Below are 18,983 nucleotides of genomic sequence, written 5' to 3'. Positions count from 1 at the left end.
TGTACTGTGTCCAGTTTTGGGCCTCACACTACAAGAAGGATGTGGAAAAATTGGAAAGAGTACAGTGGAGGGCAACAAAAATGATTAGGGGGCTGGAGCATATGACTTATGAGGAGAGTCTGAGGGAACTGGGATTGTTTAGTCTGCAGAAGAGAAGAATGAGGGGGGATTTGATCGCTGTTTTCAACTACCTGAAAGGGGGTTCCAAAGAAGATGGATCTAGACTGTTCTCAGTGGTACCAGATGACAGAACAAGAAATAACGGTCTCAAGTTGCAGTGGGGGAGGTTTAGATTGGATATTAGGAAAAACTTTTTCACTAGGAGGGTGGTGAAGCACTGGAATGGGTTTCCTAGGGAGGTGGTGGAATCTCCTTCCTTAGAGGTTTTTAAGGTCAGGCTTGACAAAGCCCTGGCTGGGATGATTTAGTTGCGGATTGGTCCTGCTTTGAGCAGGGTGTTGGACTAGATGACCTCCTGAGGTCCCTTCCAACCCTGATATTCTATTATTCTGATTCTATTCTAAGATTTCTCTTTCTAAGGGATCTTATGCTTCTCTTTGTAGTTAAAGTGAAGTTTCTTTGATAGATATAAGCATTGTCCAGGTCCAGTATGCTCAGTTATTCCTTTTAGAATAGAAGAAGGCATCCTGATAAATCCATGTGGAAAGAGATTATCACAAGACGTATTTTACTTCAGAGCTTTAGTATAACCATAGAAAGTCCCTCTATTTGGCAAATATTCAAATCTTATCGAATATTTATAAAAGACCTTTATAGGGTCTTTAAAAAATGAAGATACCTAATTAAACTATAGGATTCTCCCGGGGGGAAATCCGTGGGTCATTCATTTTAAACACTCTGGGCTAGATCTTCAGCTAATGTAAGTATAGTTGATAAAACTCCACTGAGGTCAGTGGAACTATGTTAATTTACATCAGCTGAGGATCTGGTCCTTTTGAAAGAAAAAACAAATTTTATTTTATTGTTTTAAGAAAAGATTGTAAAGTCCATGTGGTTGAACCAAAGAGTATTTGGTTTTAAGATCTAGCCACAGTGTCTGTGGTGTAGCAGCCAAACGATATATCCTCCTAAGATGTGCAAGGTTTGTCTATGTCAAATATTGGCAGGGAAGAAAAGAAAACAGAGGAACGAACTGCCAGCAGCTGGCCGGCAAGGAGCAACACACATAGTGCTGTCAGCAAGAAGTTAGAGGAGTGTTGTTTGCAAAGGCAAGAGAGAAGAAAAGCAAATGTACAGTATGATGGTTGTGCAGCTGGAATCAGGGAGAGATTTATTCTTGTTTCTATTAATGTCTTGATTTGGGACCAAAGCCTCTAACCCCATGATAAGGCAGTGGTCTAGTGCTGCATCAGGGCAGAAGTGCCACCTCCCTGAATCATCAGCCCCACTCCCTACAGCTCCTCTGGGTCAGTAGTGAACCAGTGTCCTAGCCTGATGTTAAGAGCACTGTGCTGCTGCAGGTGGCTTTTTTCCTACTTGGCTAAGAGAGAAAACTAATATGTGGTCTTTAAAAAGTCACTACATATTTTTTTACAATAATTAGATGTTACACTTGGTGTATAGGCCAAGATCCAATTGGGGTAGTTACATCTCCCTTCCCTAAATTTCTGTCATAGTCACTTCCTGCTCTGAGCTGTTGCGTTGCTATGTCCTGTCAAACAGTGGCTGCAATTTACTCTTCAGTGGCTTCATGTCAAAGGTGGATGAGTGATTCCTGTAGACATCAGTTAAGGAGAACTTTAGGGGTCCATCTGGATGAAAAGAGCTAGAGGTGTAAGATCGATAACAGTGTCTCAGAATTTGAGCTGTGATTGACATTTAATTACTACTTCCTGTGTTTCCTATTAACCTTAGGTATCTGGAAAAGGAGTACAGAAAGGGAAGATAATTTAAACAACTACTATTGATATTTTAAATATACCATAACCAGAAATATCTGTACAAAAACCCTAGATACTGAAGTTTATGCATATTTATCACTATATAGCTGAATGGTTACAGTCAACTTCTGGGTGTAGAGCAACTGCATTTTCTGTAGGCTGTAAGAATAAAAAGCCACTTGACTCTGTGTACTTAAACCGCTCTCCACGTGATACTGAAACTGCAATGTGTTGTGGACATGTTTGTGAGGGAAGAATGGAGATTTCACAGCTCACTTGCTTGTCATCCATCTGTACACAACTCCCACAGATTTAAATTGGTGTTACATGCACAGAAGGAAAGAAAAAACAGGTCCCTGAAATGAAAATGTATATATGGGGCAAATCCTGTACCCTCCTCCACATCCATAGAGACATGTCTGACAGCAGGAGCAGGGCAGTTCCACTGTGCAAGGAAAGGGACACGATACCGAGGGGCTTTGCTCAGAGTGCTTCCCTTCTGTGCAGTGGGGACCTCAGCACTGCAAGGTCCCCAATCATATATGTTATAGTTACCAGGCTAACTGCACCTTTGACCTCTCCTGGTCTGTTTGAATGCAACTTGGTAAGGTCGCAGGCCTAAAGCCCTCTTCTCTAGTAGAATCACACAATTCTCTCACTTTCAGGGCTTGTCTTCACTGCACCCGTTAGCTCAAGTTTGTACAGTACATTTGAGTTACTCCACTTGAGCTAGCCCAAGTCAAGTGTACAAGCTAGCCTAGCTTGAGTGAGAGCAGAGCACAGGGAGAGTGACCACTCTGAAACAACACTTGACCTACACAGTGTTTGGATTAGCAGCTGACGAGTTGTTGTAACTTGAGCTACTGCATCTCTATTGCATTGCTTGCTCAAGTGGCAGTAGCCCTCAAACTCCAAGCCATGCCTCTGAAGGGATAGCTAGCTGGAGCTTACAGCCCCACTTAGCCTGAGCCGGAGATTTTTGTATGTGGACAGGCGCCAGGTTAGAGACAAAACTCAAGTTATACCGTGAGCTAACAACATAGTGAGGACAAACCCTCAGACTGGAACTTAGGTGCTGACTATGAATATCTTATGAGGCAGCCCCAGCAGTTCTGTTCTCTCTAGAAGTAATGACAGTGGTCACCAGACAGCTTCCCTAAAGCAAAGTGTTATTTATTTAGAACAAAAGCATTTAAGAGAAAACAGATCTTAAATCAATAAAACTGACTGTAGGCATGTCTAGTTTACAAGGTATCTAACCATATTCCACATGGGGATCCCAGTAGGTCTAAGCTTCCTATAGACCCTCCCATCCTCAAAGACTTCTAGGGTCTTGCTGGCATGGTATGTGAGTTAAGACACTGCACTATTTATCTTCTATGCATCAGGGTCCTGTTCAAAAGGTGTTCAGTCCTTTTGATCTTCAAGTTCCCTGCCGGCAAAACAAGCTTTTATATTCCTTGGAGACAGGATGTAAGGTCCTCGAAGCTGATAGTTTTGCCCACTATCCTTCAAGTGTGTGCTGGGGTATCTGTATCTGGGGCCATTGCCGCCTTCTTGTTTGTTCTTCCCATAGCCACCTACTAAACAAAATCAGTGCCTTCATACAGGAAAGTCTTATAACCCAATATGCACTAACTTCCCCTCACTCACCAGATCACATAAAGTGTTCACAGAATTATAACATCTTAGATTATCACATACCAATTCCATGTCTATCACCCCTCCCCCCCGTACCCGTCAATATACAGGGATGGGGTAGAGGCCTAGGCAGACTATCAGAAGGGTGAGGACTGTCCCAGATGATCCAGTGCTATACTGTACTCCCACCCTGCCATTCTTTGGCACTGTGAAGGCTACTGAAGCATCAGGGCAGCAGTAGAGTCCATGAAGCAGTTCTACATGCAATCCATAGTCTAGGAAGGGGCAGAAGTATTTCTCCATCCCCACTCCACAAAGCAGAACAGATTTTTTTTTTCAGTTGCAGAGAAGATATCAAACAGAATGTATGAGAAGCACTTTCAGAAGTGACTAGATAAAATTTTCAAAAGCACCCAGGTCTCATTTTCAAAAGTAACATGGGCATTTAGGAGTTTAACTGTCATCGAAACTCATTGGGACTTAGGCTTCTAAGCTCCAGAGCCTCCCAGGTATTTAGGCACCTAACTCCTATTGCTTCCCTAAATTACTTTCACTAACTGCATATGTGCATTTAAGAGTAGGAACCATATGTCTGTGACAATGTTTGTTCAGAAAGTCTCAATGATTTACTAATATGACCTGCAAAATAATTTTTCCATTTTTCAAAAGTTTCCTTCAGAGTTTAATTTGTGTGTGTGCAGAATGCTGCTACAGTCAATTTCAGAACCAAAATCAGTAAGGGAGGGAAATAAACTGTAGATTGCTGAACAATAGTGAGCTGTACAGACTTATTTTTCCCCCCATTTTTCTACTTAAATCCAAAATGTCATCCAGAGAGACAACAGAGTTTACCTCTGTTCCGTTAAGCTCAGTTTCTTGTTGGCATTAACAACTTCGATGTGAAGAGATTCATTCACAGGTTGCCTTGTCTGCAGATGACAAGTGCATAGTAGGCTTCAAATGTCTAACAGCATTAGCAGATACAAATCCAATGAACTATTGCGCCGGGAAGTAAAGATGCAGATGCAACAGGAAACATGCAAACTGAATGTCACATTTAGAGAAAAACAAAAGGAATCTACTGATCATCGGGTCAATGAAATGCAAGCCAATTGCATTCATGGAAGATTAGGTTTGCACAGGTGAAAGTAAGGAAATGTGGGGAATAAAGATTCCAATAGCAATGTTAATTCTGTCTTGCTGAATGTCCTGTTTATTTTGCGGTATACATTTTACAACATAAACCCAATCCAAGAGTGCAGTGTAAAGGACCCAGTCCCAGAATGCAGTGAAGAGTAAAGTGCTTGGCCAGAGGAAGATTCCGAAAACCTTGGGTTCTAATGTCAGTCAGCTCTTTTTGTTAAAAATATATATTGAATTAGAAAACTGATATCAAAATAAAACAATCTGAAAAATAATTTGGTTAAAACTTTGAAAGCTGCAAATTTCTGCACTGCTTTGAATATCTCAAACTTTAATCTTACATAATTGTGGCCCAATACATTTGGATCCAAATATCTAGGATGATTTGAGTTTGAGTTTAGAACTTTATTTTTACATCAAGTTCTTTGAAGTTTATAAAGAAACCTGCTTACCAGTCCCCGTTCATTAACCCAATATAGGAAACAGTTTTAAAACATATAAATGTTCCAATAATGGAAAATAATTGAAGTCAGTGGACCTCTACTCTTTACTCCAGGTGATGATCTGGCCCGAAGTATGGTTTGCATGAAAATGGAAATCATTCTTATCTGTCATTAAAGCTTGCAAACAGTCCCATGTCTTAGCCAAAGGAAGTGTTTCCTAAAATTAGATGGAAAAGCTTCCATAATATACATGAGAGAGTTTGGTGTAGGACAGCAGACAGTGTATTGTGTATTGTGTACTTTTGGTTGTATGTGTAAAATGGCCTTTACTCTCAGTTGTTAGCAGAATGATGCTGTGAATTTCCCAAAAGAAATGATCTCAGCTGGAGTATACAAAATGCAAATGCAATAGACCCTTCTAAAATTGAATGACAGTGTCTTATATTTAGTATCTTAAGCAGTCTAAAAGTTAAGAAATACATAGCATTATGGTGAAGAAATGTAAGGTCTAAAAATGAATTTTAAGCAACATATTCATTAACTAATGTACACACTAACCAGGAAGCCATAAAGCAGCCATACTTGTTGACCTCTACCTATCCCAACAATGTTATCTCTTCAGTCCTATAGTAGCCATGCAGTTTGCGGATGCCCTGCAATCCGATATTGTCTATAGTGCAGCCATACTTAAAGGTGCCTATAACTCTCATTAACTATGTCTCAGAGGGGTAGCCGTGTTAGTCTGTATCCACAAAAAGAACAAGGAGTCCCACTCCATGCATCTGAAGAAGTGGGTTTTTTACCCATGAAAGCTTATGCCCAAATAAATCTGTTAGTCTTTAAGGTGCCACTGGACTCCTCATTGTTTTTATTAACTATGTCCTAGCTCCATGCTTTATTATACGCCAAAGATTGAATAGCACTTTTTGTACACATGTAAAACAAATCATTCCAACAGTTACATTTACTAGGTGATTTGAACCCCATATTAAAAGAAAAGATTTAGTACCTAACTGTAGAAAACACTTTGCCCTTATCTTATGCATAATTATAAGTCAAAGTTTGGAAGATTTATTCATAGCAGCTAAACAGTGCATGTCTAATCGGCTGCGCACTACGCTGAAAATTTACCTCGAGGGTCTGAAAGGCAAGTTATCCTTTTTAGACTGTATAAACAACCACAAGCCAATTTCAATTTTAAGTTACAGTGCAACACAAATCTGAACACATAGCAAATTGATACTAATATCTTAACTTAACAGCAATTTTAGCTTTAGTTTTTATAGAAAGAAAGCAAGTCCCAAGCCCATATGGCAAAATTCTGCTTTTGCTTACCACAACTGAAGTCCAGTGTAACACCATTGAGGAACTATATCTTGGCTTTGAAGACCATCTCTTTCCAATTAGAATTGGAGAGGTAATACGGGAAACCTATCAAGACAACCTAAGACAACCTTCATTCTTTCTCGTCACCCTCACTCCCTATCCTGTAACAAAATCCCTGTAAAAGATATTCTATGAAAAGGGTTCTGATATAAATAAAACTAGATGTCTCTTTTTTTATATATAACAAACAAGTGATGCAAAGATATATATGAGAGATAATAATACAGGTCAGTACAAGGAAACTGAAGCTAATTTACATACTCACAAAATATGAGAAAGATTATTGTAGTCAAATAACCACGTGATGAATGTTCACCATGAGTAAGTAGGGGAATTATCAACAGAGCTAGAGAAAAGAGAGAGGAGAGAACATCTGAAGTTTGCTAGGGTCTATTGTGTCTCAGTTATTGCATTTATTGTGAAAAAAATCTGCTGGAAATAACCCATCTGCCTGAATAATTGTAGATGCCATCAAAACACTGGGTGAGACGCAATACAGTGCTTAAAAGTGTTTGGGTTATGTCCCACATCCAAACACAGTCCTAGAGAAATGATTATACTATGTATTATCATAATGTATGTATTATTTATAAATCACCCAGATTGTATTAGTTACTTGGGGCCGATCCTCAGGTATTGTAAATTAGCATAGCTCCATTGACTGCAGTGTTGCTATTGAGATGTTATCTACCTACCTCTTATTACCATAGTTTCTAAGCACCCCAAGGAGTTTATAGATCCTGTCATTTGATGTGCTTGGGTAGACCCTGCACATGCATAGAGCTCCACTGAAATCAAATTATAAACATATTTCCAGGTTGTTTCAAATATAGGTCAAATCCTCCACTTATTTCTATGCATTCCTTCAGCAACCATTATAAATGCATCATACTGTGCATGAGAGCCAAGCAAGCAAACCTCTCCAATATAAAAGTTTCTAGTCATCTCCGAATGCCTGATTTCGAGAAGCACCTGAAGCTCCCATTGCTTTCATTTGGAGTTGTGAGGGCTCAGCACCTCTGAAATACCAGCCCTGAATGTCTTAAGTACTTTTTGGAAGATTTCAGGGCACAGGGTGCTATTGTAATAGCACTATTAAATAATAACAGTCACAAATTAGAACTGATACAGAACTTCCCCACCACCATTACATTCTACTTCACATTGCATTATTCTATGGATTAAAGTGTCTCCATTTTCAAAATCGATAATAAAATATGGAGGTTTGATTTTTAATCAATCCATGCTCTTGACTTTCTAGGGGAATTTTATATATATTTTCTAGACAGGCATTTGGATCAATTTTTTCCTGATTGTGACCTTACAGAGTCATGTGAATGTTTTGCCTGTATGCAGAATCACCTGTCTTCCTTGGGTTCTATTGATTGATGTCATGGCACATTATCTATCCAATCTATTGCCTCTTTCCAAAATCTCCACTTTCCATTTGCCGTATTTCAGCTCAGAATGCTAAACGAGTGTATGCAAGTATATATGGTTCACTGTATGTGCTGCAACTTCTTGTCTTGCTGTCAGTGGTTTTATTATTTTTCATCTTCACCACTCAAGTGTTGCGCTCAATGACTAGGTCTGAAAGTGATAATTACTTCCCCATTGCAGAGACAGACTGATTTACATACTTATCAAGGGGAAACTTGATGACTCTGAGCTTATCACAGAAATTTGAATATTTATAACCTGAAATCTACAAAAGCTAAAATTAAGACATGGATGTCTAGGTCTTAGTTACTGTACTTGGGCATGTTTTTACACAGCACCCAGATTGTATGAGGTACTTGGGGCAGATCCTTAGGTAATGTAAATTTGCATAGCTAATCAGTGGGTTTTATATCAGATCAACACATTCAACTCTTTTCAGAATTCTTGTCTCAAAGCCGTTATAGGAAGATTAAGTTCTGCTAAATTGATATTTAGCTTGTAGATGTTGGAATGCAAATGTTGCAACATTTATTTTTCATAAGGAAAAAATATTACCCTTCTGAACACCAAGTAGGGTGTTCCTCTCCCCTCCTCCCCCTGGCAGCTGGTACTGCCGGCCCCCCAGGACTCTCCCCTCCAGCATCTGGTGCTGCAGGCTCCCCCCTCTGCACTGCCCTCCCAATTCAATTAGGGGTATTTATGGTATGTCATGGACAGGCCATGGGCCGTGACTTTTTTTTCCAGACTTTTTTTTTTCCGAGACCTGTCCATGACTTTTACTAAAAATATCCATGATTAATCCACGATTAAACCCATCATCTGTCCTATCCAGTAGAACTTCAGCTGGAGCTGTTCCACACTCCTTCTGCAGCATTCTGACCATCATGTGGATTGGTCGCACTTGTGCAGAACTGCCCTATGTGGGAGTAAGAAAGCTGCATGACCTTTAGTGCTGTGACAGATGGGTCAGGATTGTGTCCTTTAGTGATTTTAGCAGGCACCTGTGTTATTTCAAACAGACGAACAAGATTCACATTTTAAATTGTATGGAAAACATACCTGGATTATTCATTTTAAATGAGAGTGAGTGAATTTATTAAACAAATACATGTATATCACACACACATCTTGAATTAGATTTCTCTTTGAAAAAAATTCAGAATTGAGTGCAGTGGGAGATTTGCATGATTCAGGACTGCAGCACTGGGCAATGTTAATAGAATGTTAAAGTTGAGATTCAGTATGAGTTGTACTGAGTTAACCAGGATAAGACTGTAGAGATGAAATCTTACATTCTCAAAGTCATCCCAAAGGATAAGAGTCAAGCTCCAATCAGCTATACTCCATCACTCCATATAAATTGATGACATCACATTTTAAAAACTTTTCTAGGAGACAGCACCTGCAGATCTGACACCTTATATATTACTTAAAGCAAAAGTGGAGCAGGATATAAAGATGATTCTGCTAGGATATTTGCATATGGGCATTTCAAGGGAAGCTTTAGCTGGACTTTAAAGCATTAATCCTATTAATTAATTAATTAATTAACGTCAAACCTTATTTTTTAATGCCTTCATTAATGTGTCTCTAATTAAAAAAGTAAAAATGAGACATGTACCCAATGATCTGTGACATTATGTGCTACATGGAAATGATTTAGGTCATTGGTTCCCAAACCTGTTCCGACGCTTGTGCAGGGAAAGCCCCTGGCGGGCTGGGCTGGTTTGTTTACCTGCTGCATCTGCAAGTTCAGCCGATTGCGGCTCCCAGTGGCCGCGGTTTGCTGCTCCAGGCCATTGGGAGTTGCTGGAAGCGGCGGCCAGTACATCCCTCGGCCCGCGCCACTTCCAGCAGCTTCCATTGGCCTGGAGCAGCGAACCACGGCCACTGGAAGCCGCCATTGGCCCAACCTGCGAACGCGGCAGATAAACAAACTAGCCCGGCCCGCCAGGGGCTTTCCCCGCACAAGTGGCGGAACAAGTTTGGGAAACACTGATCTAGGTTTAGGACCAAAGATGATCAAACTCCTGGGATGACAGTGCTGGGAGAAACTGTCTTATATTCTAACCACTCAGCAATCTTTCAGAAACTACGTGGCTCTTTCGGCGTCACATTGGCTCCATGGTCTTGGGCTCCATCGGCCAAACCACATTCTGGTCAATCAATTGCCCTGCAATAAAATGACATGTGCCCCGGGAGCATCTGCATCCTTAGGGATTAACACAACTCTTAACTTTTCCAGACCACAATTTTCAGGTGGATCTCCTCAACTGACAGTTCTGTCATTTGGGAGTAGTTGTAGAGTGCCATAAGTGTATACAGTGAATAATGTCTGTGCCCTGAACAAAGAGGCAATTGCAACAAATTCACTATTGATTCAGTAGGGTTATTTTTTTGCTTATTTTCTCAGGGTCACACAAACTTGGTTACATTGCTTCCTTGAATGCTGCCACAATGCCAAACTAAGTTTCTATTCCTTCCTACAGTCATGGATAAGACTGATTTCTAACTCTAGTTGCCCTTCTGGCAAACAGTGTTTAAATTACACTTCCCTGCGCAATTGAACCTATAGTCATCAGACTTGGCTTTAATTTTTAAGCTTCATTTAAATCTACAAAACAAACAAGTCTTAAAAATTTATGTATTGGAGAAAGTACTGAACAATTGAAAAAGGAGGATTGTAATGGAATTCGTGTTTCAATCCTATGTAGTGGTTGCTCCCAATATAGATATAAGTGTGTGTGTGTAAAATATACACACAGTTACTCTCAATGTAATATATTTATTTTATTGTTTTTCTTACCATTTTTAACACAATTGAGATACTGTATGGGTAGAGCTGGGTAGGAACCGGATTTTCCATTTTGCAGGAAATTCCACAATTGCATTTTTTCCCCTGTTCTGGAACGGAACAAAAACAAAGAAAAAAATTCCAACAAAATAAAAAAAAAAACATTTAGGGGATATCAAAATGTTTTGTTTTGATTACATTTCATTCCAATTTTGACCTTTTCAAACTTATAAAAAAATCTAAGCAAAACAAAATTTTGACATGTTTCAGTCCAAAAATGTCAAGTGGGACATTTCAACACTATTCAAATGATGTTTATTTTAAAACAAAATTTCATCAAAATCTATTTTTTATATATATTTTGCTTTCAATGGAGCTGCCATTTTTCATCAAAAAAATTTTGATGAAAAAATTCTAATCAGAGCTATGTAGGGCTCGTATTAACACTAACCACATCGTTGAAACACCCTTTAGTGTGCCTTATCTTACAGTAAAATACATCTTATTACTTATTTATACAGTGCTCATTCCAAAAGGTATCAGTGTTCAAGGAGAAAATAGAAATGCAAATTCTGTTTTATTTTTGTGATACTTAATCTCCAAGCACAGCAAAGTGTGTTATTTGGAATACTGAAAACTTAGGTTGCTAGAAATAAATTGTCGTCATTTTAGTATTTATTAACCCTGCTGTAATATAATCAACCAAATGCTGACTTTGTTATTACCTTATTATGACCCTGATCAAAAAAGCCCATTGACACCAATGGGAATGTTTTCATTCCCATCAATGGGGCTTTGGATCAGGTTCTATATGCAATTTGTTGCCTTTCTGGAATAGATACTATTTGCATGGCCTTTGCATGAGTCTAAACTCAGTACTGATGTTCATTACATTATAAATAAATACTTTTTTTTTTTAATGGAGTGCGTTGGAAAGGGGAGTTTCAGATTAATATTTCCTGTTTTGTCCCAGTTCATGTAGAAAAATGAATATTGATTGTTCGTGAATGAGAACAATCTCGTGCTAGATCTCGTGCTCCATTTGGTGTGCTTTTAATTATTTCTTTTAATATGATTTATTACATGGTCATAATTGTATTTTTTTCTTTCACATGCACATGGTGTCATACTCTGCAGTTCTTAAACTCTGGGGTGAGCCTCCCAAGAGAGTGCGGCAATGTGTCAAGGGAGACATGAGGTGTGTCCTCCTTTTTTTAAAAAGAGCTCTGGTTATCAGCCCTGGGTCGCTGGAGCTTATGCAGAAGGACCGTACACATCTGGCAGGCAGAAATAAAGGGGAGAGCCAGAGGCCCGCCACTCGGGCTTGAGCTCTCATCCCCTCCCCCATCCTCCCATTCCCTCCTGAAGGCGGGACTGTCAACTCTGGGGTGGCAGCAGCAGCGCAGAAGTAAGGGTGGCAAGGGGGCACTTTGGCCTGGTCCCCACTAACCCCCCACTTTGGACTAAGGTACGCAAATTCAGCTACGTTAATAACGTAGCTGAATTCGAAGTACCTTAGTCCGAACTTATCGCGGGTCCAGACGCGGCAGGGAGGCTCCCCCGTCGATGCCGCGTACTCCTCTTGCCGAGCTGGAGTACCGGCGTCGACAGCGAGCACTTCCGGGATCGATCCAGGATCGATTTATCGCGTCTAAACCAGACGCGATAAATCGATCCCAGAACTTCGATTGCCTGCCACCGGACCCTGCGGTAAGTGTAGACGTACCCTAAGTCAACTGTGAAAAGTGATACTGACGAATATCACTTTGCCACCCTTACTTCTGTGTTGCTGCTGGCGTGGTGTTGCCTTCAGAACTGGGTGCCCAACCAGCAGCTGCTGCTCTCTGCCTTGCCTTCACATCTGGGTGGCAGTATATGTAGTTGGGGAGGGGGACGTAAATGAGTACAAACACAGAGAAGGGGGCCCGATCAAATACATTTGAGAACCACTGGTCAAGAGGGATTACATAATCCTAGTTCATTAAGAAAAATAGTTTGCAGATTTTAAATAGAAAAGTGTATTAGAGTAGGTCATCTTGTCTATTCTTCACTTTTTTAAATCATATGTACCCACACAATGTCCAACCTAACTTTCTGACTGCATCACCACCACTTTATCAGCAGACACGACAGTGTTTAGGAAGCACAACCAATGGAAAACTGCCTTTTTCTTTCTTTGGCACTTAGCCTACCTGCTACAACAAGCAAAATGACTTGTCAGATGGCGTTGCATGAGCTGTTAACCAAATCCCCCCACAACCCACCAGCTTTAAAATGTCAGCCTTTGTAACAGATTTTCCTCAGCTCTGTTGGGAAATTTCAACTCCCACCAAGTTTCAAAATTTATGTAAACAAATTCTCCTATTCTTATATAGCTACTTTTCTCCTATTTTACAAACCAGAACAATAGACACTGCTTATTTAACTGGTTGTATCCCTTTAATTAGAGCCCAGTCATTAAAGTCAGTAGGAAATGAAGGCACTCAGCCCCTTCCAGTAAGTGCTCAGTACATTACAGAACTGTGATTTTACTGAATTGCAACTTGCAAGGGAATTGGTGAGCAAACGGATGAGGTAACTGCTTCTAAGCCAGAGCAGGTTGATAATGACAGAAAGCCATTATAATCTGAAAACTGTTTAAGTGGCCTCACTCCTAATGAAATGGATTCTGTATTTCTGGGTTCTTGCATCATGCTACTTAACATGGTAGCTGAATGCTTCAGCTGGGGAACCAGTTTTTAGTGGACAGAAGAACAAATCAAAGTAGCCACCCACATTGTCACCTTTCTTGACTGGTTAAGCAGAGAGGATGAGGAGAATGGTCATGGAGTTTGAATTATCTTTCTACTGTATGGATCTTCTGAAGAACTAGGTTAAGGCTCATTGGCAGGGCAGTGTTGGGAAGGGCACACTTGTTTTATTTGTGCTGTATCTTTTCCTTGATCTGTGTGCAGTGACAATAATCCTACATTTCTTTCAGTACAAAAATGTACTTTAGCATTAGGCCCTAATTCTCATTTACACTAAAGCCCCTTTACAAAACTTGAGCAATGTAAAGGAGTCTTAAAATTGGTTTAAATGTAATTTACCCCCATTGCAAGGCCTGTTTACAGTGTCAGAGTAGGGTGAAGAGCCATCTGTATAAATGAAAATTAGGCCCAAAGTATTTTGAATGCTCACAACATATCCAAGTGGCCCAACTCTTTTAAAATATATAAATTTACATTTTGAAACTTTTTCTCTAGTTTACTAAGGGTCTATTCTGATCTGCCCAAGAGCATTTTTCCAACTGTGATGGATTGGCAGAGTTAGATAATGAAATCGTGTAGCTTCAAGGGGCACTTCTTCTCTGTACTATTACTCTTTTAAGAGTGCCTTATTCTAGCACATACGCTAGGTGAGCCATGCCTCTTCTGAAGGCTTCCATGTGGCAAAGCTCTAGTACATTGTTAACTGTACTTTGCATACTGTGAATCTTTCAGTTATGATCAACTGTTTCAAACTCCTTGTTATGGGGTTGCTGCTTCTCTGTGGAGGAGCCCTTTCCTCTGATGTGCACAAATCTTCTCGTTTTATACATCAGGAGGCTCTGCAGCAATCAAGCCACAATCTTGATAGCAGCAAGCTCTGTGGGGTAGCCACCTAGTTGCTCTGCATGGTGCCAGTTGCTATATATAATAATGTTTTTTTAAGGAAAAACATCTGAAAAAATAATAAGGGCAAAAATGTCTATTTCTTTCAGGTTATAAATAAAAGTTTAAATCTTTCTGTTTTGTTTTTTCAGGAAAGATTCTGGATGTGCTAGAGAAATGGAATTTGAATGATAAGACTCTTGTATACTTCACATCTGACCAGGGGGCACATGTTGAAGAAGTCTCTAGCACTGGAGAAGTCCATGGGGGGTATAATGGAATTTATAAAGGTGAGCTTCTTGTAATGATTTTTAGAAACATGTGTCGAAAATTAGCTGCTTACTCTGCACCATTTGTAATATGCTGTAAGCCCAAAATGTTCACATTTGGATTCCTAACATTAAACTTTTAATGTCCAGAACCTAAATCCATATTTAGACACCTAAACGTAAATGACCTGATTGTCAAAAGTGATGAGCATCTGCAGCTCCAGTGACTTTAGTGAGATTTTCAGGTGTTTAGCACTTCTGAAAATGCTTTTAAATAGACCAGTGAGCCATCCAGAAAGAGATATCATTGCAACAGGCTGAGATACCTGATTAGGTAGTAGAAGAAAGGGGAGGAATGAAGAGGTAGCTGTGTGTCATCAGAAATTGTAGCCAAGTGAGTGGGTGAAGTCGCACAGAGAAAGGGTGTAGAGAGAGAGGATGAGCAAGCCAAGGACAAAGGAAACACCCATAGAAAGCATCAGAGGAGGAAGACCCAGTGAAAGAGATGCTGAAATATACCAAAGAGATAAGAGGAGAACCAGGACAGGACAGAGTCACGAAAGCCAGAGGAGCACAAGATTTCAAGAGGAGGGTATGATCAGTGGTGTCAAAGGCACGCAAATTGATTGCTTTTCTCCCAATACAGCTATTGAGACAATCAATGCATACTTCAAATTCAAGTAATTCTGTAGCAGCTTGAGACCATCAGTAAGTTTACCTTATTGTAATAAGACCTGCTGTCCATGAGATCATGCTGCTGTAGAGGAGAATAGTGTTTTTAGAAAGATAAGGTGAACATCAAAGTAGCAAAAAATCTAGCTGAACAGATGATCTTTTTCTTTTTGTCTGTTCATATGTCCCTGACTCGATGTCACTTGCTGACTCATTTCATTTCAAGCAATAGCAGTGCAAAATATGCAGATGAATTTGGTAACTCATTCAGACAAAGGGGTCATGATATGCACATGATTATAGAATACAAGGTGATTCTGGAGAAGGAGAGAATGAAAAGAGGAAGAAAAGAAAGAGCGGGAGGGAAGAAGAAGATTACTTCCCTTTGATATCACAATCCCACTCACCAATACGTAACAGATGGAGAGGGTGGGGGAATATTAGGTGAGGAAGAAGGTAAAGAAGAGGGACAGGAAGAGAACTGTTACCGTTCCACTGCACTGTGAAGTTTTCATTAGTACCAGCTGCTAAAACAGGGTCTGATTTTCAGCGTGGAAGTGGCATGTACATGGCATTTCTGAAAAGCAGGCCTGTGATGATGAAAGTGAGCTTAACTTCCATCAAAATAGGAGAGAGATGCCTGGTTCTTGTATGGACACGTTTAGATAGTCTCACTCTTTCCAGAGAAAATTTTGTGAAAATGGTTCTTTAATTTTTGTTTCCCTTCCTTTTTGGGTGATGGAGGGAGAGAATTGGAAAACCAGTCCCTAAACTTACCAGCTGTAATTTTATAGAGCAGGTAGCACATTGCCTTTGAGTATGATTTCAGAGAAGAAGAATTAGAGGGAGGGAAAAGAGGGCCACAGGAAGTAATAAAAGTGTAGTAGGGCCACCGTGTGAGGAAGCTATATAACTTTAATGTGTTTATAAAGTGAGTGAGAAAATCTCAGATATGAGTAGGGCAAAAATTGCAACAACCACAACTGTGGAGGTTACAGAATATACAAGGGGTCCTATTGTACTATAGAGATTGACAGCTGAGAGGAATCTATCATTAACCTGAATTAGAACTATATTAATACTTAGCCCTTATATAGCACTTGCCATATTCAAAGCACGATAGACTTACACATCTGTAGCTGTAGGCATGCCCCAATGAATTTTGGAAGCTCTAAAAATGTTAGTGCTTTAGAATGTCAGACATAAAATGGGGGATACAATCTGAGAAAGAAGATGAATAAATCTGGGGAATGTACTTTCCTTTGGAACTTTCATTTAACATAGAGTATTATATTTCTACTTATATAACGGTGAAGAATTTGAAACAATTCAATCTTAGTTGAATCAATACGGATCTGATAGCTAATGTGGCCTAAAGAAGAAAACAGACCCTTTGGGTTTTTTAAAATGTATTATTAAGTGATTTACAGATTCCTCTTAGATAAGCTGATAAATTCACTAATATATTATGGGTGGGAAGATAAGCAACTTAATAAAAGACATTTATAATGAAACTAAGATGTTTAAAAGATCTCTGCAATCACTTTAATTTACCCTAACAGATTGAAAATATAGTGGATTATATTTTATCTTTCATACTCTACTCTAAAGCCCCAAATCAAAAGGCATCTTTTTAACATTAAGATATGTCATGCTTGATTGTCAAAAGCTCACGAAGGGAAATGGACCATTAGACACATAACTAGTTATTTTTATGTGTGAAGACCCTTTTTACATACACAAATTGGGTGTGCAAGATCAGTACATTTGCATGACTGACCTTCTGAAAATCATACCTGTTATGTCCTAAACTATCAGGCACTGGATGTTAATATATGTAGAAAATTAACTGGACTAAAAAGCTATCCCTCTTGCTTTTGAGTATGTGTATTGGAATTTAGCTCATCTGGTTTAGAGGAATAGAAAGTAATAGGTGTACTTTATGAGAGGGGCATCTCAGTGTCTGTGCTGGGGAATCTCAATAATATGCCTTTCTGTATATGAAAGTGTGAACATTAATCAAACCTCTTGACTCTCTCATCAAAGATGTAGCAGTCTATTCAACAGTAATTGGTTCTGCCCTAAATCAAAAGCTCACAATAGATCTTCACAGTTTGAACTCACTAATTTATCTTGATACACAGCCAGGTCAGTCCCAATAATAAAAGTTAGGGGCTGTTTGGATGGAGTGTCTAGTACCAGCTAGCTAGATTGCAAAAAGGTGACATCACTATTATTATTTCCTGAAACTTTGCATTCTGATTATTGTGTGATCTCTGAAAAGCTGGATACAATGCAAAATTAAAACCCGACATTGACACTGTAGTTAACTAGCTCTTTGACACCATCAGCAAATAAACAAATCCTGCTTAAATCTTCACTGTCCTCCTCTAATTAACCTGAATGCTGTTACATAATGACCTATGCATTTAAGGATTGCCATTAGACTCATGGCCCATCTAGCCCTGTAGCCTCTTTCCAACAGTGGCCAGTACCAGATGTTTCAGAAGGTGCAAGAAACCCAACAATAGGCATCTTTGATTATATTATTTTTGTATTTGGCACCTTTCAATTTCATTGAATGTCCCTTTGTTGTTGTGTTATGAGTCTGAGAAAACAGAAGATCTCAATATGCCTAATGTACACCATTCATGGTTTTGTATACTTCTATGATGTCCTCTCTTACCTGTCTCCTTCATAAAATAATCAATCCTAGACTCTTCAATATCTCTTCGGACAAGAGTTTTTCCTACCCCACAATTGCTTAGTTCTTTGGACACCTTTTCTGAGGGACCTGTCAAAGACCTTTTGAAAGTCAAAATATAGGTGGAAACGTTTGCTTCCCTCTAATCTTCCAGTACAGTAGCTGAATGTAATGAGAGATTGTATATTTTTGCTAGCAGCTCAGCTACTTTGTATTTGTACATTTGGATGTGGTGAGTTATTGGTTTTTTTTTTAAATTATTGATTTCTTCCAGCACCATTTCTGATTCCTCAATCTCTGAGGCTACCTCATCTTCATTACCAGAAGTGAGTTGGTCAAAGATAGGTATCTTCTCCAACGTGCTCGTCAAAATCTATATTAAATCTCCTAATTTCTCTTTTACTCACTGTAAATTATGCCCCTGTTTTTTGGCTTTCCTAGAGTTAAAATTTCAAATATTGAAGGATATCTGTTTGGTTCAATTAACTTCTTGAACCTTGCCATTTAGCCAGAGCAGTATACTTCTGGACTTCCAGGTTCTGATTTTGTTGTGAGGTATGCAGACCTTCTCAGACATTGTTTTCCATTGCCATATGTAAAGTCTTTACTTACTATACTTTTGACTTTCAGGGCCTTATTAACTACCTCATTTTATTGACAGCTCCCTTTCTAAATTCGGTGTTACGGTGTCAATTTTTTGCAGCTTGCCTTTCCCTAAGATGTTTAACATAATTATATTGTGGTCACTGAAACATACACAGGAAAAGCTTTTCATGGACTAGCCTATCCAAGCTATCTTGAATCCAGCTAGTTCATGTAAGAGTAGCAATGAAGACAGCATCGTGTGGCTTTCAGGGGAGGTAGTACAAGCCAGATACAGGGCCTGGCTATGTACTTAGCTCGCTAGCCCACTCTCAAGCCAATGCTGCACTGCCTTCACTGCTGGATTCAAGATAGT

The 18,983-nt window shown here is 39.4% G+C and overlaps 1 protein-coding gene across 13 annotated transcripts in view; it reads left to right on the top strand.

Moving 5' to 3' along the window:
- Positions 1 to 18,983, top strand: part of STS (steroid sulfatase) — a 175,420-nt gene that overhangs the window by 91,702 nt on the left and 64,735 nt on the right. For all 13 annotated transcript variants that reach the window (XM_065580728.1, XM_065580735.1, XM_065580736.1 and 10 more), the window contains one exon: positions 14,533 to 14,670. In XM_065580728.1, coding sequence (XP_065436800.1) covers positions 14,533 to 14,670 — 138 coding nt within the window. The remainder of the gene's footprint in view (positions 1 to 14,532; positions 14,671 to 18,983) is intronic.

This window comes from Chrysemys picta, chromosome 1 (assembly GCF_011386835.1).
Source record: "Chrysemys picta bellii isolate R12L10 chromosome 1, ASM1138683v2, whole genome shotgun sequence".
NCBI lineage: Eukaryota > Metazoa > Chordata > Testudines > Emydidae > Chrysemys > Chrysemys picta.
The sequence above is the reverse complement of the archived record's forward strand: the minus strand, read 5'-3'. Positions and strand labels throughout refer to the sequence as shown.